The sequence below is a fragment of the Microtus oregoni genome, unplaced genomic scaffold (genome assembly GCF_018167655.1).
Source record: "Microtus oregoni isolate MIOR12 unplaced genomic scaffold, Mior012 000040F_ref0000088, whole genome shotgun sequence".
NCBI classification, from domain to species: Eukaryota; Metazoa; Chordata; class Mammalia; order Rodentia; family Cricetidae; genus Microtus; species Microtus oregoni.
This window is the reverse complement of record NW_024543207.1, coordinates 2704231-2727830: the sequence shown is the minus strand read 5'-3', so window position 1 is coordinate 2727830 and position 23600 is coordinate 2704231. Positions and strand designations below refer to the sequence as shown.

The following is a 23600-nucleotide window of genomic DNA, read 5'->3' as shown; positions in this document are numbered from 1 at the left end:
GCTTTTAGGCTTAGGTGAATATTTATGCTTTTCGCTACATCTCAATCAATGACTACACTTTTTCATTTACACATTTTTGCAATGCTGGCTTTTAAATTTGTATTAACATGTATTAATTGTACGTATAATCCAAAATATCTCCAGGAAAGCTTCTAATATCTTCTGGGGCATCTTCACCTTTATTGTCACACTCATTCCTCTCATTTGAATGATCAAAATGCCCTTCTCTGGGTGGAGACGTCATCTAGAGTCTCTCAGGTGGCAGCAATGGCAATGACTCTACAGTCAACTGTTTGTATCTCAATTTACTTTCAACTTGAATTCCCTTTTAAAGGATGCAACCTTTCTATTTTTTTCCTTACACTTTCTACTTCATTGTCCATCTCTGAAAGACTTCAAGAGAAGTCTAACTATAACTCTGGGATAATTTTAACACCTACTGGTCAAATGGAAAGGTTATTCTTTTCCTTAAACTTTATTGTATTTCAAACTACAAGGTTACAATCTTTCTTGTCACCAGAAAAGGTGTGGGGGTACATTAAAGATAAACAGGCAATATAAAGCTAAACATAAGTCAGTCCCATCTACTCTACTTCGTTGAGTAGACTCATGCCAGCTTTGTTAGCCTGCTTCTGTAGAGTTCAATACCTGAGATTTCAAAAATCAGAGCTTAATCAGGGTGAACTGTTGTAGATAATTTCACTATCAGTTTCACTGACCTCCTCCCCTACCACGTCCTACCACTCCTCCTCCTTCCTTATCATCATTCCTCCTCTCTTCTTTACTCCTTCTACCCCCTTGCATGTGTCCTCATCTCCCACAAAAGTAATTCAGGGAAGATACCAGTTGCCAACCTCAGCAGCTAACATTTCAGATAGTCAACATCACAGTCAATAGCTTCAAATGTTTCCTGGTATATGACACCTCACCGGCTCACAACTCCAAAAGAGGAAACTCATTCCTATCGCTGTGCCTTTCATTTCTTATAACAATGCATTACCAAGTATTCACATTGTTGTCCTGTTGCATGGTAACTACATTTAACTACTTTTATATATGTATATACATACACACATTTAAACACATACATATATACAGTATATACTTCTACAATAGTGGCTAGGTTTCATCGTGATTATTTCTAAGGTTTCTAATAGTTATTTATCCATGCATATATTTTTGTTCTCCCCTGCCTTTCTATTCCCCATTCAAATTTAGCCCTTCCTGTTCAACAGACCAAAACAGTTTCTTTATTAACCAGGGGTATTCACGGCATACAGAAGGGAATCACACACAACTCCAAGGATCCTGGGATATCACTGTTTTGCCTAAGAAGTGGATGGATAGCCGGGCTGTGGTGGCACACGCCTTTAATCCCAGCACTCAGGAGGCAGAGGCAGGCAGATCTCTGTGAGTTCGAGACCAGCCTGGTCTACAAGAGCTAGTTCCAGGACAGGCTCCATAGCCACAGAGAAATCCTGTCTCAAAAAACAAAAAACAAACAAACAAACAAAAGTGGATGACATTGGGATTCACTGTAAAATGTGGTGGGTTTCATTATAGATAGTTTCTTTCCTGGCTTTTGACTTTCACCTCAATTAGCTTTAGTTCATTAGCGTGAAAACATGCATTGCCTTCAATTTTAAACAGCAGCTACACCAATTCTACCATGTCTTCACACAACTGGCTGAGGTTTCTCTTCCTTCTTCACCCACAATGCTTTCTACAATGGACTCCAATAATCCAGCTTCTCAAATTCATTTTGCTTGCACCTTTGAACTGAATAACCCTATTTCTATTTAGCTAGAAAGCAAGAAATGGTAGGTAGAGCTTGGATTTGCTGAAAGAGCAACCAGAACTGAATTCCACACTAATTCACCATGAATATTTGGTTGAAGAAAAGTGTTAACTTTACTGTATATATATATATATATATATATATATATATATATATGTGTGTGTGTGTGTGTGTGTGTGTGTGTGTACAGAAAACAATGCATATGCATACATAGAAGCTGGTACAATGTATGTGTATATATAAATTTTTTGAACTTTTGTGTATCTAATTCTCTGCCATCTTTTGTTATTCCTACTTAGTTTGTTTGTTATAGAAATTGAGCCCATGATTTTATGCAGGTGAGGTAATCAGTCTATCACTAACTTACGCACAAAGTTCATTTTTCTAGTTTTTAATACATCTTGCAAAGCACTTGATACTGTGATTTGTTGATTTCTCCTTGATTTTCATAATTTTTACCTTATACTGCAACTGTGTTCCTACAAAAAGGTTCATGAATGTCACTGCACCTTGACATACTATTATTTTTATCAATAGGGAATGTTTCTTTTCTTCATAGCATTTGCTTTAAATAACATTTTTTTCAGAGAATAGCGCTCCTTCAATTGCATTCTTTTGATTAAAATATGCTGTATGCTGTAATACATTTTTCTATGCTTTGCATTCAATTTGATGGATGTATTTAAACTTTAAGTATGGTTTTTACATAGCAATGTTTTGGTTTCTGAATTTTTAAGACATGCGTAGACTATCTGCATTTTATGAATGGTATTTAACTCAATATTTTTGATTAATGAATGCCTTCGTGCTATTCATGTAACTTTACTTGTGTTCTATTTTTAATATTTTATAATTCTATTTCTTGAAAGAGTTTTTGTTTGATTGCTGTATCAAGTTTTCTGGCTTTGTTATGTTTTCATATCATTCCTACTGCTTGTAAGCTACATATATTTTATTCTTTTCTGCTATTCACAGCTCTTAAGATTTAACACATGCAACTAATTCTATGCACTATTTCAGAAAGTTCAAGTATAATAAAACTTTTGTTTCTTAAGATTAATTAAAAAAATGTATGTATAAATCCCACACTCCAGAATGTAAAACATACTTTGTCATAGTGGATTAATTACTTTTCTGTAGCATTCTATCAGTTCTGGCCTTACAGGCTATGCTAATGTTACTGAGGCTATGATTTTAAGGATAAACTCAGTTTCTTCAATAACTTACTCCTTGTCATCTCTTTGAGGCTGGTAACTTTCCTTAGTCTGAAGTTTTTTTCCATCAAAAGTTAATAAGCTACTTCTGACTTATTTTAATCATGGTGAAATAGTACATCTTTCTCTATTCCCTTTGCTTTCATTCTAACAAACTCTATAAAATGGGCAGGCCGTGCGGTGGTGGTGCACGCCTTTAATCCCAGCACTCGGGAGGCAGAGGCAGGCGGATCTCTGTGAGTTCAAGGCCAGCCTGGTCTACAAGAGCTAGTTCCAGGACAGGCACCAAAGCTACAGAGAAACCCTGTCTCGAAAAACCAAAAATAAAATAAAAAATAAAATAAATAAAATAAAATGGGCAGAATCTCTGTTTCCATCTGACAAGTCATTTCACTCCAAGCATAGATATCATTTTAGCTGCATTTATATTATTACTTCTAACCAGAATAGAATGTAGTCTAATCATAGGCTTATTACTGTTTTCTCCAATTTGAACTTACTTTAATAATCATTTTCCCTTTCTAAAGAGACCATTTAATGCCATTGTACTTTCTTTTCCTTCTCTGTTAGCAACTATGTCTGATGGCGTTAATTAAAACCTTCAAACACATGTTACTTACAAATCTAACTGAACTTTCAAATAGCAATTATTTAATATGATAGCCAGTTTTCATTTAATTGTTTTCCATTATTTTTTTCCTTATATATCAGCTTGCGAAATTGGTTTTGATCTATCTTGTGATCCTTTTTTTGACCATGCCAGTCATGAGATTGGTATTTTCCACACATTCTTTATGTACTTTTGTTATATTTTGGGGATTTTATTTGGTGTTTTAAATTTTTTTGTAGTTTTATTGTATCTATTCATATTGCTTAGCAAGTGATATTATGCAAGCTTTCCCCACTCTGAAGGTGGCAGAACCTGGGAGAATCGAGTGTACAAATGAGGTACACTAAAGTTTTATGCAATGGTCAACTTTATTCAGAGAATCAGACAATTTATACCCTGGGGTGAAGGAATGTCACCTAAGTAAAGTTCTTATGAGTTCAAGAATATACATCACAAGGAAAAATTGTACATGGTAAAAATATGTTTTTTCCACAGAGATATATTCATAAAAAACAATATTCAGTTGTAATTAAAACTCTAAACTCACATGTATTTGCTATACCTGGGATGGAAACAAAAGCATATTCCAAGACCAGTTCTGTGCTTTTGAAGAAACTGAGGTCACAAGACTCTTTTCTTGATTTCTTGGCGTTTTCTAACAACCATTTAGAATTCTCCTAATATGACTCTATTTTTGGACCGTGTTCTGACGGTGCATGACAACTTTTATAATCTAGTATCCCTCACACATTAATCATAGATGTTACGATTCTTGAATGAATAATCTCAGCTTCATCTTTTATTATATTTCTGTTTTGTTTCTTAGTTATTACTAATTCTTTTTTTTCCTCTTACAATACCTTGGAGGTTTGTTTGTTTTGTCAACAGCTATGGATTAGATATTATGAAATGCAAAAAATAGCTTTTTCACCTGAAATTTTATTAATTCTTTATAAATCTAGGATCTAGTAGGGCTGTCTAAACTGTTCACTTCACGATATGACATTGTCATTTACAAGTATGTTGGATTCCATTTATATGGTTGTTGGGATGCCTGGGGTAGCCACACTTTCTCTTATCGCTCTCCTCCACTTCCAGTTCATCTCTTCCTTACAAGTCCCTTATGATTATGTGTAAATGTGAACCACTGAGTTCAACTAAGGACATCTGTGTGAATCTGAGTTTGAACGTATTTATGGAACCTAATGGAATCACCAGTAGATGAAAAAGAGAACACTATGCCATTTCCTTCCTCCAAATATGTTCACTGTCAATAAGTTTATTGGTATGTAGCATGATCAAATCAGTACTTTCCTATCTATAGCTGATTGTTAGGCTGCCCAACTTCATGTAGGCCCAGTGCCCGCAAACACGGCTGCCTTAAGTTTACATTCCCCATGGCTACAGGTTGCTTAAAAGATGTCATTTCAAAGACCTTTCACCTCTATTTGAATCTCACATTTTCCTCCCCCTCTTCTGTCATGATTCTTTGATCCCTACATATTTGGTATAAATGTCATATTTAAGGCCACTTACTCTCAGCATCTTTGCAGACTTGGATCTCTGCGTTCACTTTCATTTTTCTTCCTTCTTGATTTAGAATTCATCCAAAAGTTCTTTCTCAGAGAAAGTATACACTCTGCAGGTCTTTGAACTGTAATCTTTCATTATCATACTGAGTTCCTGATGATATGATGCTAACTTGTAGAAAAAGAAAACATTCTATAATCTTAGGCTCAAAAATCTTTATTTTATGGGAATGTGCTTCCAGATATAAATTCTGTTTTGTTGTTTTCTTTTTCTTTTGAGCTTTTCTCCCAACATTCAAAGATTCAGGCAGACCAGAAGGGGCTGATAAATTCAAAGTATAAAAATAATAGCTTAATGTGGGTGAAATTGAGATTTTAGAAAAATCCCTTGGAAAACATGTTGTAGCAGACAAAGTTGTGTGCCTGTTCACCAGTGGTTATTTTTCCTTCGTCCTTGAGATCTTGAGAACCATATTTCTGAAACCTACAACTGTGGATTTTTCCCAGATATTTTCACCACATCTTATTCATTTTGAAGTTTCAGAAATTGGTCAGAATTTGTACGTATGGTGGTTTCTGCTTCCTGTAAGAACACTTTTGCTCAAATTTTCACTTTGCTGATAAGTCCACATTCCAGCATGAATGTTTTTCCAGTTCACTTGGAGACATGGATAGAGGAGGTTTGGTTGATTTTCCACATTTCTACCTTTTTAGGTGACTATATCAATAGGAGTTAAAACTTCCAGATCCTTATTTAATCCTGTTAAAATCAGTACTTCCTTGAGAGTTCTTAATAGTGTAAGGATTTACTTGTTTCAGTTTGATTTGTCCTTTTTTGTTGTTTGTTTGTTTGTTTAAGAGATGACACATTTGCATTGCTAATGTATTAACCAATGTTGGTCAGAGAAATAGAAGCAATGGGTGTTACATGAGTAAACAATAGATGATCAACAGATAGATATGGAGAGAGATGATGGATAATAGATAGATAGATAGATAGATAGATAGATAGATAGATAGACAGATGATGGATAGATAGATGATAGATAGATAGATAGATAGATAGATAGATAGATAGATGATAGATGTATAAATGGATAGCGAGAGAAATATGCAAGGATGATATACAGAAATACTACAAAAATTGAATTATTCAATTACAAAAGATGAAACCCAATGGCAGCTGCTCGGATTGTGGGAGCCCAGAATGGTGTTCCTTAGCGGCTCTGGCTGCAGAACCGCCTCACAGACTGGTTCTGGCAGGTCCAGGAGGTGCTGAAGCATGCTTGGCATTTTAGGGGAAGGAAGAACCGCCGCTACAGGCTGGTGGTCAGGGCGGTGACCAGAGCCGTCGTGAAGGGCACACAGGCCCGCAGACTGAAGAAGCAGAACCTGAGTACCCTCTGGATTAATCGAATTTCAGCTGCCTCCCAGGAACATGGCTTACAGTACCCAGCATTCATGGTCAATTTAATTAAGTGCCAGGTGGAGCTCAACAGGAAGGTACTTGTGGACCTGGCCATCTATGAACCAAAGACTTTTACATCTTTGGCAGCTTTGGCTAAGAGGAGGCAGCAGGAAGGATTTGCTGCAGCTCTGGGGGATGGAAAGGAGCCAGAGGGCATCTTTTTCAGAGTGGTACAGTACCACTGAAGACTGTAGTGCTGTGGAAATTGTTATAAGATAGGAGCAAAAGGATTGTCTAGCCACTAGTAAGTCTGATTTGTATTTATTTATATTTTAGCAACAGGCCTGAGTCTTTTACTCGGTGATATATTGCCAAAACTATCATGTAAAGATTGCACAAATAAAGCCTTTGCAGTGTTCAAAGAAAAAGATGAAACCCAAGACTTTCAAGCTGCAGAAGCAAGAGATGTAATACCGTAGTTCATTTTAAGTACAAAGATCTGAGAAGAAAGAAAGCCACACAAATCCTGCTGTGAAACTGAGTTTAAAGTCAAGACAGATTTTTTTTTTTTTGGTTATACAACCTTAAACCACACAGTTGTCCTATGTTTCAACTTTTCTTCTATTCTCTTCATTCTTTTCAATGTACTGGATAGAGTCCACAAAAATGGAGGACACACTCTATTTTCTAGTCTGTGCATACTCAACTGCTAATCCCTTCCTCAACATCCTCACTGTAGTGATATTTCATTTGTTTTAATAAATAAAGCTTGCCTGAAGGTTCAAAAAACAAAACAACTTCCCTGGTCAGCCTTACAACCAGGCAGTGGTTACATATCTTGTAACCCCCATAAACACACTAGTTTGCCATAGAAACTGAGCAATGTCATTATTTTTTTTCACTGTATAGTACTCCATTGTGTAAATGTATCACATTTTCCTTATTTGTTCTTTGGTTGAGGTGCATTTAGGTTGTTTCCAGGTTTGTAGGCAAGTGGGTGGGTCTATAAAACATTATATTGAGTGATGTAATCCAGACCCAGAAAGACAAATATAATATGTACTCACTAATAAGTGGCTTTTAGACATAAAGCAAAGAAAAAACAGCCTACAATTCACAACCCCAGAGAACCTACACAACGAAAAGGACCCTAAAAGAGACATACATGGATCTAATCCACATGGGAAGTTTAAAAAAAGACAAGATCTCCTTAGAAAATTGGGAGCATTGGGAGCATGGGAGAGGGTGGAAGGGTAGGGGAGAGGAAGGGGGAAGTGGAGAAAAATATATAGCTCAATAAAAACAGTTTTAAAAAACTCATAGAAGTAGACATGAAAAAAGAAAAAAGAAACTGGGCGGTCACGGTGCATGCCTTTAATCCCAGCACTAGAGAGGAATCTAAAACTGAAGGAGACATCTCTCATTCAGTCTCATTCTGAGGATATCTGAAAGCAGGATCTCCATCTAGAACAGAACAAGAGGTAAGAGCCAGTGACTGGCTGTTTTGCTTTACTGACCATCAGGTTGAACCCCAATATCTGTTTCTGGGTTTATATTAATTGTTCTATTCCTCATAGACTAATACAGATTCAAGCTATAACAAATTTCTGTTTATACCATGTTTGAAAAATGTCATCTCTATAATTAACCGTTATAGCCAGGTTAAGTCAAATTTTTATTATTTGATGATTAAAACCTATTTTATAAACCTTGTTTCTCATTTCTAAGAGATGTAGCATTTTTTAATAATTTGATATTTTAACCCCACCACAGTTTCGTGGATTAAATGTTCATCAATTTCATCTTATATATGTGATTACAATAAAATAGCCACATTCATTTTATGGCCAATACTTAATGGAAGAGTGTAATAAGAATGAAAAAGTGTCTTGTAAGAATTATCATAGTCAGGTGTAAGCCTTACATTACAGGAAATGTGAGTACTCACATGCCATTGTAACCACAGTTCACTGTGAGCATCTCATCCGCAGTTCACAGTTTAGCTTGGATTATACTCTTTTCAAGTCACACTTTAGTGAGGAGATTTGAAGCTATGTACCAACATGTAGAAAAATGTCTGGATGTGGACGGAGGTAATTTTTAACTCTCTGCGATTTTATGCAGAGCTAAACTCTGTTCTACCAATTTCTCATGTATAAAATTCAAAGATCTCACATATTAAAATAAGAGCATTTCTGTTGACTTGCTATTATAAGAATATGAGTGGATAACAAGCATTTATTTTCTTGTTTTCATATGTTAGGTTGCAGCAAACGATGGCCAGACCCTCCCTTCCAATAGGTAGAACAAGAACACGGCTAGAGGTGTGACTTCAGCAATTTTGAAAGTAGTTCACCTCGAAATGACTTATTAACTCATTAACACTTGAAGGTGGAATGGATTTAGATTAACAAGCTCCAGTGAGCACAGAGTGAGCAAAGGAACAAATACATCTGTCCTGACACTAAACTTCCCTTCTTGTTGCAAAGCCGACACACATTTGTTTGATCATATTTAGGGCACGCATACGAATTGAAAACCTAGGAGTCATCCAGAATCTCACCGAGATTACTGACCTTCACATTTGAATAAATAGACTTGCTTTTTAACATGTAGATAAAATATATGCAACTTAAAACTTAATGACACCATTTAAAAGTACAGATGTGAAAGTGTTTCTTTATTACTGGGCTTCTTCACAAATCTCCATGTTCATTTTTGCAGTGGAAAACAAGCAAGAGTTTTTCATTTTAAGGTGACTGATGTAATTAATTCCTGTCTAATTTAGTCTTCTGTGCTTCAGTTCACTCAGTATTTCCACTCCTGTCTTCTCTTCTTATTTCTTCCTCCTCTCTGTCTTTCTGTGTGTTATGAGGTCTTAGTGGGAGGCTTTCGGTTTGCACCCAGGTTGGCTGTCAGTGGGAGGTCTCAGCAGGGTCTGCCTAGAGCTCTTCCTGATGGGCATGCTTGGGAGCTTCTTTTGTCATAAACATCCACACAGACGTTTCTCCTGTGCAGTTATCTGAGGTCCTGTTGCTAAGTTGCCACCTAAGCATGTATTCAATCTCCATTCAGACCCTAAGCAGGTTGATGACTCTGCACAGTGCCACAGTGATTTCCCTAACAAACAGGACAGGGAGTCACTCTCTGCTCCCTCTCTTCTTCCTCAGTGAGGCACATACACTTACACTTACTTAGACCTTCCTGTCTATGGAAACTGCAACATTGAACTTAACAAATCACAAAGAGAAGATAGTCAACAACTCTAAATACATACATATATACATATATACAGAAAGAAAGAAAGAGAGAAAGAAAGATGGATAGATAGATAGATAGATAGAAAGACAGACACACATTTCTTCAATGTCTAGTTGTTATAAAACAAGAATGATTCTATTGAGTATTAGCATTTTGTAGGTGAACTTTAAAACTCTATCACATAATGTTACTTGTGTGCACATTTTTGGAGCTCACCATTTGGCCTGCACAAACAATCCGTGTGCTCTTCCCAAGGGAGGACCTCCTCCCCTGCTCCAAACTTTCCTTAGTTGCCTATAGTTCTTTTTTAGGATTGAGGCCTTGTGGGATTTTCTTCATCCATGTCCTTTTTGGTATGTCCATTGGTGTCATCTGTGTATAGCTCATGTTTGTGCAATCATGTCAGGAAGACTCTGGGATATTAAATGGACTGAACAGGTTTTATTTAGGAATGCATATATGTATACAAGCAAATATGCATGCGATAATAGTTAATAAAACCAGAGTGCATGAATTTGAAGGAGAGTACGAAGGGATATATGGGAGGGTTTGGATGGGGAAAAGAGAAGTCAGAAATTTTGAAATTGTATTATGATCTCAAAACTTAAGCTGAATGAAAAATTAAAATTTTTCATTTTCAAGTGAAGCTGCCATTAACTCCCTGGAATAGTAAATATGTTCCTTTGTTTGTGGTCTTGTATTAGTGATGAAGGGTCAAATAGTTACCGAGAATGAAAAATAGACATTAATTATATTCAAAAATGTTCTGTTGCATAAAAATACAATTTCATATATATAGTGAATTATTTTGTCGTGTATACACTGTGCCCCATAATTCATAACAATTATGCCATAAAGATGATAAGAATTTATCAATATTTGATTTTTTAGAATTATTTTATGTCCTTAATATAAACACAATATGAATATAAAAAAATCTTTAAGAATATGTTGTGTATTTTTGGATTTAAAATTCAATTTATATAGAATAAGTTCCTGGAATAAAGAATATTTTACATATTCCCCTTCAAGTATGAGGTGGGGGTTGAAATTGGGTCTTTGGTTGTGCTGCACTTAATATTACTCAGTAAAAATGTTTTTAATTATATTCAGTGTTGAACTGTGTAAAATAAGATTTTGGAAAAACAGCACTGAAAGCTGATGTAATTCCGGAAAATATCCTGAACATCAGGAATGTTTTAAACGTCTATAAATGCCCTTTGCTAAGACTACGCAATTTTTTGGTGGCTACAGAGTCCTCATGAACTTCTAGGCAAGGCCATAGTATAAGATAATATTTGCAAATGTTTTGTGCAAAGAGTCAGGTAATGAGATGTTTACTCTTCCAGGCAGGTTCACGTGAAATAAAAATGTTTAATTCTTCATTCAGTTTAATTTTTGAGATCATAATAAAATTGCAACATTTTTGCCTTTCTTTTTCCCCATTCAAATCCTCCCATATTTCCCTTCCAAGTCTTCTTTAAATACGTGCATTCTCGTTTTACTAACTCTTATTGCATATACAACCTCTTTTGCAATTACTTGGCCATATATGATGAAGAAGAGTAACCATATATGATTCATAAGCAAATGAGGTGTCTGTGTGCAGTATAAATGTTCTTGAATTACAGATAGGGGACTCCAGAACTGACCCTTTTGGCTTACAGAAACATTAAAAGTAATTTTGTATGCAACATGGCTTTCACAGTTCAGAAAGAATCTAGATGTCAGGACTAGGAATGAGTGGTTGTATGTACTCCTTAAAAACACAGAAACCAAAAACACCTGATCTGACTGTGTCTACTATTTCAAAAAACTATGTGCTTGACTTTACTCCACAGTTGTTACTGGTATGAATTAGTATGATTATGTGAGAGACGAGAGACCTTTCACCACTGAAAGAGTAAACAATCCATCACCAGGAAAATCGAATTAACTAAGATAATTATTAACATTTGATGAAAATCTGATTGTCCTATAAAATAGGACATAGTACAATCTAATGATTTGTTTGACATTAACTTGCTTGAGACCTTTTACTAAAGATGACTTCATCTTTTTGTTTTAAGTAAAATTCTACAGATTTTCATTGCCTTTAGAACTTTCTTCACAAATTAAGCAGGAACTGGGTTAGGAACAATTTTGGCATCACTCAAGTTTGACTGGCCAAAGTTTGGGCTCAGTTACACTTAGGATAACACCCACTCACTAATGACAAAGAATGTGTGGCCTGCTACATTTTTCCTGTAGTTAGTGAAGGTTAGGAGATTTTCTGATTAGACTGAATGAGATCCATTACCAACTTTAAGGAAATGCCTTCTTATTCTTTATCTGTTCAGTGGGCTATGTGTGATTCCAGTTCTTTTTATAACTAAACAGTCCTTCATTTCTTCCCATACAACTCAACTGCCATATAGCTCAGGCCTTCCCTCCAACCACTGGAAGATGGAAACAATGGGGCTTCCCAAGCACCCAGGAAAGTATCTCTTCAACTGAACCTCCTGCTTCATAGCCATGGGTGAAAGCTGTAGTTGCGCAAAAATGCAATGCCATGAAGTCAAAAAACTCAATTATAATACTGCTTCCGTATTGGCCTGTAATGACCTAATTTGGTGCTGGTCTAAAAGGTCTCCATGGAAAGACGAAAGGAGATAGAAGTGTCTTCATTGCTCTGAGAAGATTCTGCAACCTGGAGAGATCTCCTGAGAACATTAAGCAACCAACCACTCATGTCTAAGACTCTATGGTCAAAGTGGTATCACATATTTTGTCTGTCTCGCTATTTTTAAAGCTTTCTTAGCATATCATTGTCTGATAAAACATCCAGCTTGTGTTTGTGGATGAACCTAACCTTGGGTTATTTTCTCATATTTTCCAAGTATGTGATATTATTTTGGATAATAGTCCCCCTTCTAAAATATGTTGCATATTTGTATTTACATTACAATAATTTTGCTATAAATAAGTGCATTTCTTTCATTTTGATATATTAATAATTTTGTATCTGTCAAAGAAAATAAAACGATGAGATGAATTAATTAAAATCAGCATTCCAAATAGAAACTCAGGAATTAGAAGAAATTTTATCTACCAAACCACTGTCTGTTTACTGAGAAAAATGTTGAAAATTGATGCCTATGGCTCTAATTGAGTAATAAAAGACCATTCTCCTAAAATTAATAGTTTTTAAGAACTGGTAGCCTTGTGCAAAATTTCACCATTGCCCATTGTGTAAACCATGACCATGGTTTTCTTAAAACTATTCTCCATATAACACATCTTTTAATCACATTGTCTTGACTCAAGAGATGGCTCAACAGTTAAGAGTACTTGCTGCTCTTACAGAAACTAAGCTTGATTAGGGTAGCTGACAAGTCTAAATTCAGTTCCTTCTTCTCTCTTCTGTGTTTATTTGCCTACATGAGCTGCATATATAAGTACACTTAACACTCACACATACACATAAAATAAAAATATTCTTTTAAAAACCCACTCACCCTCACTTTGCAATGTTTATGTGTTTGCATATTATAGAATTTTTGACTCAGTGAATTATAATGTCTGTGAAGATAAGAATTACTGCATGACTTCTTTATTGCCAATTTTTAAAAACTTAGAACCATTCATATTTAATATAGTTGGTACCAATTCATGTTTAATATATTAAATCTGACTTAAAATATGGCTTCATTCCCAAAGTATCAATGTTTCAGTGATATCAATAATATCTTAAATATTTAGAACACGTTTGAAACCTCATAGGATTATTACTAAGTCAATCTTGCTATAGACAACAAAAAGCAGGTTAGCTAAAAAAAAGCCCTCTGTGCCCATTATACTGACAAAGAATCTACATTTTAAAAAGTTTATATGCTTTTTCCCAACTAAACTTTGTTTATAAAAAGCATGAGTCTTGTCATTCAAAAAAAAATATGGCTGATGCCCCAACTCTTTCGAACATGTCATTTTTTTATTCCAATTACAGCCTCAGTATGCTTATTGGACAAATCCTACATGAGTTATATTTGAGGCACAAGCCACAAAACCTATGACTTTTTGCCTTTACACACAATGTCTAGTAGCCTAGGCTGACCTCTAGCTCCTTATTTAACTGAGGATGCGCTTGAGCTTCTGATCTTTTTGTCTTAAATCTTCTTCCTCCCAAATGCAGGAGGGTACCAACACAGTGACTTATGCTACAAAGTATAGTAAGTGTTCTTTCATGTTGAAGCACACGGATAATCTCCTATCTGACTATCTGACTTCTTAAGCATTCTATCTATGGGCTATAGAACTAAAGGAGAAATTAAGTAAGACGAGCAGAGTAGTGAAGGCTGAAGCATTCGATAATATTTTAAAAGTAACATTACTGGATGATAATTTTCTACCTATGAACCTCTGGTTGATTCCCTTGAAAGCCTATTAGCAGATAACCTTAGCCTTTTCAACATCCTAGAATCGGATTTTTACATTCCTCCTCAACTTATCACTTCCTATCTTCACACTGAAAAAAAAAAAAAGCTTTCCTATTTTATAACACTCAAAAGCTAATCTCCTGACCTGCTATGATTGCCAATCAAATTAGTCAGAGCTAATTAGCATGAAAGCGAATTTGATCATCTAAGGAGATTTTTTTGTTTCCTGCATTTATTAGAAAACAGTTTTTGATGGCTCAGTTACTTCACTTAGCAGAGAAATAGGAAGCTCCCTCTCCCGCTAGTGCTCTTTCCAAGCCGAGGGTCGTTTCAGTTGTTTGTCAAATACATACACCTTACATGTAAAACCAGCCACAAGACGGAAGGATAAAATAGCGGAATTTCTCTCTCAGCTCAGTTGTGTTATGTGCAATGCAAAGGTGTGTGGCTCACACTGGAGACGACGATGCACACACATTGTATGACACATGGGCTTAAAAATAGAGACGTGTGGGTAGCAGCTATCTGCTGTGACAAAGATCCGATCTCCTAATTATCTGCAACTCATTTTGGGTCCCGCGATTGCTACCCCAATCTTGTTACAATTCACTGGAGGGTGATTTGGCAGGCTGTCAGCAGGCAAACAGGGAGATGAGTTGGAAAACATTAATAAAATTCGAAAACAACAGCTTTCCATGCTTCTGGCTCACCCTTCAAATATAGCACAAAAATGTTAAGGTGAAGAACAGGGACAACAGACTTGAGAAAATAAGAAGGAAGGATGTAAATATTTAATGACAATAAAGCTACATTATGGACTTTTTGCTAAATACATTGCAGTGCTTTTTTTGAAGTTGTTTTCAGGGTTCTTTTCTTTAGGAAATCAATGACTGTACTCTTTATCCCATAATAGTGAAAAGCTACACTCATAAATATGGCAAAATCTTCCAGTTACCATTGACAGCAACATACATAGAAAGTAACAGCATCTTCATGGTCAAAAGATATTTGGGTAAAACAGAACCTAAATATCAAGTAAAAGTCATTTGTCCATGGCTAGAACACAATGCAGTTCCTAACGTTGTCATATGTGTGCATACATGAAAGTGTGTGTTTGTCTGCTTGTTTCTGTGTAAGGTACTGAACACATGGCCTCTATGTGTGTGTGTGTGTGTGTGTGTGTGTGTGTGTGTGTGTGTATATATATATATATATATATATATATATATATATATATATATATTGTCAGAGGACATTAGGGTACATTTCCACCTTGTTTTCATGGGGTATTTTCACTGTAATGTGAGCTTCTGACATTGTCTTGTCTCAGACTCCAATTTCCAAATAGTGATGTCCTAGAATTGCAAACACTTGCACTATTGAATCTGGCTTTTGCACAAGTTCTGGGGATCCAACACAGGTTGTCGGGATTGTAAGGCAAGCATGTCACCCACTAAACCATCCCCTTATCTCCTAAAGATAGATATTTCCTTCACTTACTGTGTATTTTCTGAAATTTTTTCACACCACTTATGTGCAAAGTACATGAACACTATGTTCAGTATATTTAGAGTATATGCTAACTGAATGAGCGTCCCACTTTGTAAGTAGGTTTGAAAAAAAGGTTAAGGTGAAATTTATGCCAACATATATGTCAATCACTGCATAGCTAGGGCATGGTCTCAAGTATTGCATTTGAGTTTCAAGCTGTATTTCTTCTGTTGGCCAGCTCTGAGTACTGGAGGAAGGTCTGAGTATTTAGGGAACTCAGGTTTGCTACTGGAATCCTAAGTGCCCCTTTTAGAATGGTATTCAGTTGAAATAGATATTGAATGTGAGATTGCACAGAACAACTAAACTACATGCGTCATAGCTGGTTAAATAAAGCTGAAGGAAACATTCAAAAGGGGAAAAATGGAAACAGAGTTAATGTACACTACACCATCTGCAACCTTAGGAAATTAATGATGTGGTATTAAAATATTCATGATGTTGAAATGAAAATCCCTTTGGCCTCCACAATTTAAAATGAAAAATGCAACTTTTAACTCATGTATGGAGAAATAAAATTGATGTAAATATAAACATATAAGGAATAATGTATAAACCTTGTAAATAACAGACCTGAATTTTATTATAAAATTGAACCTTTTTGGTTTAACACAAGGCTTCACAGTCAGCCCAGGTTTGTCTGCAATCCCACTTCCTTAGCAACGGAGACCCTCCTGACCATCTCCCTAGCAGTTCCCTTGTGAATCATCCCTTTCTGTTTCCTCCTCTTTCCTAGTAATTAACCAGAATTTCATTCTACCTACTCTTGAGATTTTACACATATGTGCATTTATAGAAGATGAGTTACTTTTATATTCATTCTTCATTTTGGGGCAACTTTTTTCAACTTCTCTGTCAAATTATATATATATATATACACATATATATATATACACACATACACACACAGAGAGAGACAGAGAGAGACAGAGAGATACAGAGACAGAGACAGAGAGACAGAGAGAGACAGAGAGAGAAATTGCTCATATCCTCAAGAGATATGATCAAAGGTTTAAGTAGAAGCCTGAAATTGTGGCCAGCACAGAACCATATATATTTGTTGATTTTCCAGTATATCTATGATACATTAACAATTTATTAAAAACCCACAAGAGGTTAGCAATGAAGTAGAAAAACAATTGTAAAATAATGTGGTAAAATTAGGTAGATGTGATTCTCTCTCTTTTCTTCTATCTCTGTTATTCCTGCTCTCCTCCTAGGATATGTTGCATAAACATCATGGGTACACTGGACAAAGAGGCCGAGGGAACAGCAAGAGATGTTTAGAAGTCTCCTCAGAATTATTTAGAATGACAACTTAAAAGGTACGGGTCATTTCCAGATATTTCCTTTAACATTTTGAAACTGGCTTGATCACATATAACTGGAACCATAGGGAGCAAAGCCAAAGATACGAAGGGAGTTCATACGAGTAGATTTACTTCACTGTTGTAAGCAACCAAGCAGCACATCATATAAACATGGCACACTATCTTTCGTTTCTAATAATGATCATGTAAGCTTCTTTAAACTGTGTTATACAAGGTTTTAAAAAGGACCTTCGTGCATAGCTCCTTGTGTCCCAGTAAAAGAATATTATTAGACTATGTGCCCAAAAGCTCAATTACTAGAGAGTCATCAAACTTTGAAACTAATAGGTATCTTAGAGTTCATCAGATACTGCATACTCATTATCCTGAAACGTGATTGAGCTAATTAGTGCCAAAGCTAAAAGTAGACTCCAAACCTCTTAACTTTGGTTCTGTGCATTTGACATCATGTCACTGCTGTGTCTGTGACTTCCTGTTTGCTACACAGGGCCTTGAAAACTTATTGTCAGTACAACTCAAGAAAATACTCCCTTGGAATTTAACCAAAAATGGAGTTAGTGATTAACACTTGCAGAAGTTAGAGACTTCTGATTGAAGCTGTGTTGGTGACTCCTTATGACTGTGGTGTTAACTTCCATTGCCCCTGCTTCTCCCCATAACTTTCCTTGAGGTAACAACAGCCTGATAGTATGTCTAACTTTGATTATCACACACGTACAATTCAATCTGTCCAGTGCTGAATTCTTCACTTATTATTCTTCTATTTTTGTTTTTCCCATAGTGTATCTTTCCATATTCCTAATAAATAGCATCTCACACTCAGAGTTTTATATTAAAACTTAAGACTGTATTTATAACACTTGCCTTACTTTACTACTCAGCATTAAATAATTGCTCAACTTACCTGCAATCTACTCTCCTCAGTCTAGCTTGTGTCTCATGCCTGGCCTGTGGCTGACTTTTCTAATCATTTTTCTCGTACACCAGTCACTACCTAGTAGCTACAACACATTTTGATTGTAAATTGAATTACGTTACCCTCACTTATAATACAGTGATATCTCCTAACTATATTTAGGATACAAGACAAGTTCTCTTCCATACATAGGCCAAGTCCATTCTTATCTCAGAGCCTTTGCACATACTCTTTACTTTTTGTATCCTCTATGACTCCCAGGTTGCTTTGTTCTATTCTGAAGATTTCACCCTGATGCAATGGCCCTTTGGATCTGTGACATAAGCCTTTATTACCATATTTGCTTCCCTTATTTTCCATATCCTTCCTTCTCTATCACTGTATCAGTTTCTTAGAATTTCTGGAACAAGGTATCACAATCTGTGATATTTAAGCCACAAAATATATTGTCGAGCCATTATAGATTACCAGTCTGAGGTCCAGGGGTCAGCAGGGTTAATGCCTTCGGAGGGTAGTGAGGTAGTTCAGTTTGGGCTACTCTACAAGAACTCTTGGACATTCCTTTGCTTCACCCTGATCTCTGCCTTCATCTTAGACGGTACTTGCCTTTGTATGTTCAAATGTCCCCTTTTCACAAGAGCAGCCACCATTTTAAGTTAAAGTCCACCATACCCCAGTCTGACCTTTCTGAACATTCATCAAAAGCCTATTTTTGAATAACATTACGCCCCAAGATGCTAGGAGATAGAACTTCAACATGTGACTTTTTTAGGGGACAAATGTAACCAACACTTAGATCTTACAAAATTATAGTTACATGCATATTTGTATATGAGTTTTTATTTACATATGTGTGCTAGCTTATTTGATGACCATTTTACCAAATGGACAGCAAGCTTATCTACTAGGGAAGATTTTCTTTTTTTCTTATATTCTTTATAACCAATGTTCCCAACAGACTTTGAACCTGATGGTTACTTTTAAAAATTATGTTTGTTGATTTGTGTAATTACATGATTTATAAAATCTATCACTATTCTGGATTTTGTGATTTTCCTTGGGCCATGCCCAATTTTATCATCATAATTTCATGCAATGACATCCTAGGGCAACGTTTTCAAAATGTAAATGATATGTCAAAATAAACCAAACATAAATCCTGTTTTGATTCATAACTTCCTAAATAATTCAAACCCAAATATGTAGCTTTCCGAGATGGGATGGAAGCATTGCCATATTCACTTAGTAAATTTTCAACTGACTTTCAATTTACTTTTTCTTTCAGGTATGAGTTCTAGGAATAATAATAAAAATGAAACTGTCCTATATTTTATGGTGGACAACAGAAAACTCAACAGAATACACCTTCACAATCATACCCCACCCTTGTAGGTGTTGTCACTGAAGAGGCCTCATTTCTTACTTTTATAGCCACCTAACTCCCCCGCAAAAAAAAAAAAATCCCTAAATCTAAGCTTAGTAATGCTTCTATTACCCTCAGTTTTCTCTTATTTATTCCCATCCGTTCTGTCAAAAAAGCAGTACCCATTTTAAAAAGTCCCGTTAAGTCTTTCAATTCTATTATTAGGTCTGGTCTCTCAACTCAACCTCCTTGATATTCCCCTGCATTGTCTTTAAATCAATCTTGTCACCTCTGCTAGATGAAACTTCCAACAAGGCCATTTTCATTATGCCACTTCCCCACCATTGACTGTATTGGCACCATATCATGTTTTGGATCAAGTTTGATATTCTAAGACTCCATTAGCTCATGCTTCTTAAATTTCCACTTTGTCTCCAACTGAAGACATTTTCTTTGTTCTACTAATAGACTTGCCAATGTCCACTCTGTTCCTTTATTTATATTGCTTTTCCAGATGAAAAAAGCTTCCTAGACCAGTCAGCTTGAAACTACTCAAACACTTCCACTTTGTAGTAGATTCTCCCAGAGCAACTCTTGAATGTACACAACCTTGTCTGAAATTCTAAGGTAACTTTATTTAAGAGGAACATGGGGAACAATGCATTTAGCTAAGCTAGTGAGTACTAAACTTTTATTTAATCCATGCTTTCTGGCATGTTTCAAACCTCAGTAAATAGCCATTCTCAACACATCACTAATTAAGTAAAGGCTACATGAAATCAACTAAGGCATGCATCTATTACCTTTTCTCATTATATTTTTCTTGTTTTATTTTCTTCTTGTTTTTCAAACCAATGCACTATATACATAAATACCTCTATGTAGAGATAAGGCATACTTATAAGTGTTCATTTAAAATAGACTACTAGAATAAAACTAAACAAGATCTATAATAAATAACCATACTATAGAGGAAACTTTTGTAGACAAATGCCAGAAGAAAATACAGATATTATTACAATAAAAAGGCACATGGAAAATATTTAACTTTTTTTCAACCAATGACATTTTCTTTTAAAACAATTCTTTCATATGAGCTGATTTTAATTTTTAACCAAGATAAAGCTGATTGAAAAGATTATTACACTGCTGGCTCATGCTTAACTTCAAATTTAAAATATGATCCAGATATGGGAAGAACGGCAAGCACTGAGAGAAGGGAATACAAAAGAGTACAAAAATGTTTGAATTTAGAGTGTATATCCTTAATATATTGAGTTACCCTTCCATGTAGAAAATTACATCACATAAAACATATGTAAAACAAAAAATACTTAAATGCAAGGCACTTATTCATGAATATTCATTATATATTATACTTTTTAAAATCATACTACACAATTTTGCACTTTTGTTTTGTATATAGAATATAAACCCCATGAAGGCAGTGGCCACATCTGTGTTACTGGGTTTACATTTCCACCTTCTAGAATAAACACTGCCAGCTGTTAGCCAGGTGTGGCTATGTCACCCTGGAAATGTGGCCAATTGGAGTTCAGTTTCATTGTATCTTAAATACATACTGAATGTCAAAGGCTCAGTAAAAACCATGAAGTATCCTAATACGATTGTCACTGAATCTTTGTACATACAGCATTAAACAGAATTTCTAAAGATATTCTTGCATCTCTTCTATTATATATGGTGTGCAAACTATAAAATTTAAATATTTACATGTGATTTAGGCAGTAGTGACTGAGACTATATATAACATGTTATACATTCAATAGAGTTCTTCAAAATAAAAAAAATGAATATAGTCAATCATGTGTTAAAACACCTGGTTCTTGCCACAATTATTTACTCTAACTCATAACCTACTTAAAACCATTTTAATTTCTTAAACTATCACTTGTTTTCAAAATACTTAACTTTTTTCTTTTTTTATTAAAAATTTCTGCCTTCTCCCAATTCTCTTCCTCTCCCCGCACTTCACCCCTCCCCTCCCTCTCCAGTCCTAAGAGAAGGCAAGGTACCCTGCCCTGTGGGAAGTCCAATGCCTTCCCCTCTCCATCCAGGTCTAGGAAGGTGAGCTTCCAAACAGACTAGGCTCCCAAAAAGCCAATACATGCAGTAGAATCTTTTACTTTTTTTTATTTTTGAAACAATCTTATTTTACATACCAATCCCTGTTTACTTTCATCCTGTCCTCCCTCTCTTTATACCTTCTCCCCACAACACCTGCCATCCACTCCCCAGAGAGAGTGAGACATCCCATGGGGGGTCAACAAAGTCTGTCAGATCACTACCAAGGCCCTCCCTGCTGTGTCTAGGCCACCAAGCAAGGTATCTCTCCACAGGGAATGGGCTCCAAAGAGCCAATTCTCTCACTAAAGATAAATACTGACTCAACTGCTAGTGGCCCCCCCAAATTGCCCAAGCCACACAACTGTCATCTGCATTTTTGATATACTAATACTAACCATACCATTTATGCGATGCAGGACATATTAAATATAGCACACATTGAGCGTAACACATGTTCCAGATACTGTCTGTGTTACATAGTAAAACATGGCTGATTAAAGAAAATCAAAACTAGAAACTTTTTTTAGTCTGTTTGATATTTCATTAAAACTCAACTAATATGTTCTCTGTGCCGATATTATGGCTTGATTTTTGTCAACTCCCGTAGTGAAATAGGTATATTTATATTTTTACTTATTTTAGGTATTTATTTAAGGTAGTTAGATGATAGAGTAAACTCCAAAAAAAGCAATGCGCCTCTGCAGGTTTGAAAACTGCCTTACTCGCTGCCATACAAGTTCCCACACCAAGAACTAGCCCATTCATCTAAGGCAGTGTGTACAGAAGTGACCTCAGCAGAACATTAAATTTAATAGAGCTTGGGGTTGCCCAGTTTAGCTGTGATTAAATTGAGAATTACAGTTCGAGCCTGTTTTTGAAAGCATCGTATTACCATCTGGTTCATTTCTACTGGGGCATCCACGGTCAATAAAATTGAGATATTGAGCTTAATGACAAAAAATAATCATGGATTCTGACAGAATCCAAGAGCAGAGAGTATCTCCATAGCAGTAGGAAATATGTAACTTTCAAGGGCACTTGTTTTTTGGAGAATTTAAAAATATAATGCGTAGCTTCTATTTTTGCAATGAAACAAGAGATGTTCAGGGAAAGTTAAAAGGGAAGCTTCTGGTCCCGGAGTGGTATCGGCATGTTCCTCCACCAATTTTCTCCTCAATATTGTATCCAATACAATATATGTTCACTGTAGAATTATATCATAAATAACATCCATATTTTTTTCTAAATCAGGGTTCACAAATAAGCCATTAATTTTCATAACCATATCCTATAAAGAAATAGGCAGGAGACTAAGTCCAAACTTCTTCAGATCAGTAACAGTGAGGTTTGTGATTGCAGCAAGAGATACTAATGAGTCACAATCCCAGCATAGTAACTGCTGTTGGTGTCCCTGTAATTTGGATATGGTTTATCTCTTAGAGGTTGCTACCCTGCAAGTCTGGTTCTGGCACAGAGGAGAGAAGATGGTGGAAGCTTCAGGAGGTGGAGCATTACGGATAGTAACTAGGTCATGGATTAATGAATGAATTAATGCTTTCTCCAGCAGTGCCTTGCACTGGACAGGGCTACAATATTTCTTCACGTAGAGCAACTTGCTGAAAGAGAAGATTTCCTGATACCTGATCTCTTCTGGACAGGGCAAGTTTCAGCTCAACTCCTTGGCCCGATTTTGTTTCAGGCAGAAGATCATCACCAGGTCTTGCTACTAAGACTCTCCAGTCACCAATACTACTGTATCTCCCTTCGTCTATCTGTGTGTTCCTTTTGCATTAGAGTGTGTATCCCAATTCTACAAGATGTCATATTAGAAAGGGCCACCACAGAATCTTCTGTCCTCAGTCACAGATTTTCTCCTTTATATTTCTCAGAATCATTATCTGTCAGCTGTCATATGTGACTAATATATGTGATCTTTCATCATCAGACATGTCTCCCTCATAACTGCATGATGAATACACAGGTGTGAGTGTTTTCAATAACCGTAAGTGTGCTTTATCATATTAATCACTATATTCCCAGTACATTCTCAAGAGAGGCCTGATGTGCACCACGGTGCCTTTTGCTTAGACAATTGACAGATGTCAGTTTATTGGTG

At 35.9% G+C, this 23600-nt stretch overlaps 1 protein-coding gene across 1 annotated transcript; it reads left to right on the top strand.

The window, feature by feature from the left end:
* The first annotated feature begins 4304 nt into the window (after window positions 1-4304).
* On the top strand, window positions 4305-6804 carry LOC121433608 (39S ribosomal protein L20, mitochondrial-like). The gene is made up of 2 exons (XM_041632094.1): window positions 4305-4358; window positions 6373-6804. Exons 1-2 carry the CDS (start codon window positions 4305-4307, stop codon window positions 6802-6804), a joined length of 486 nt encoding a protein of 161 aa, XP_041488028.1.
* The last annotated feature ends 16796 nt before the right edge of the window (window positions 6805-23600 follow it).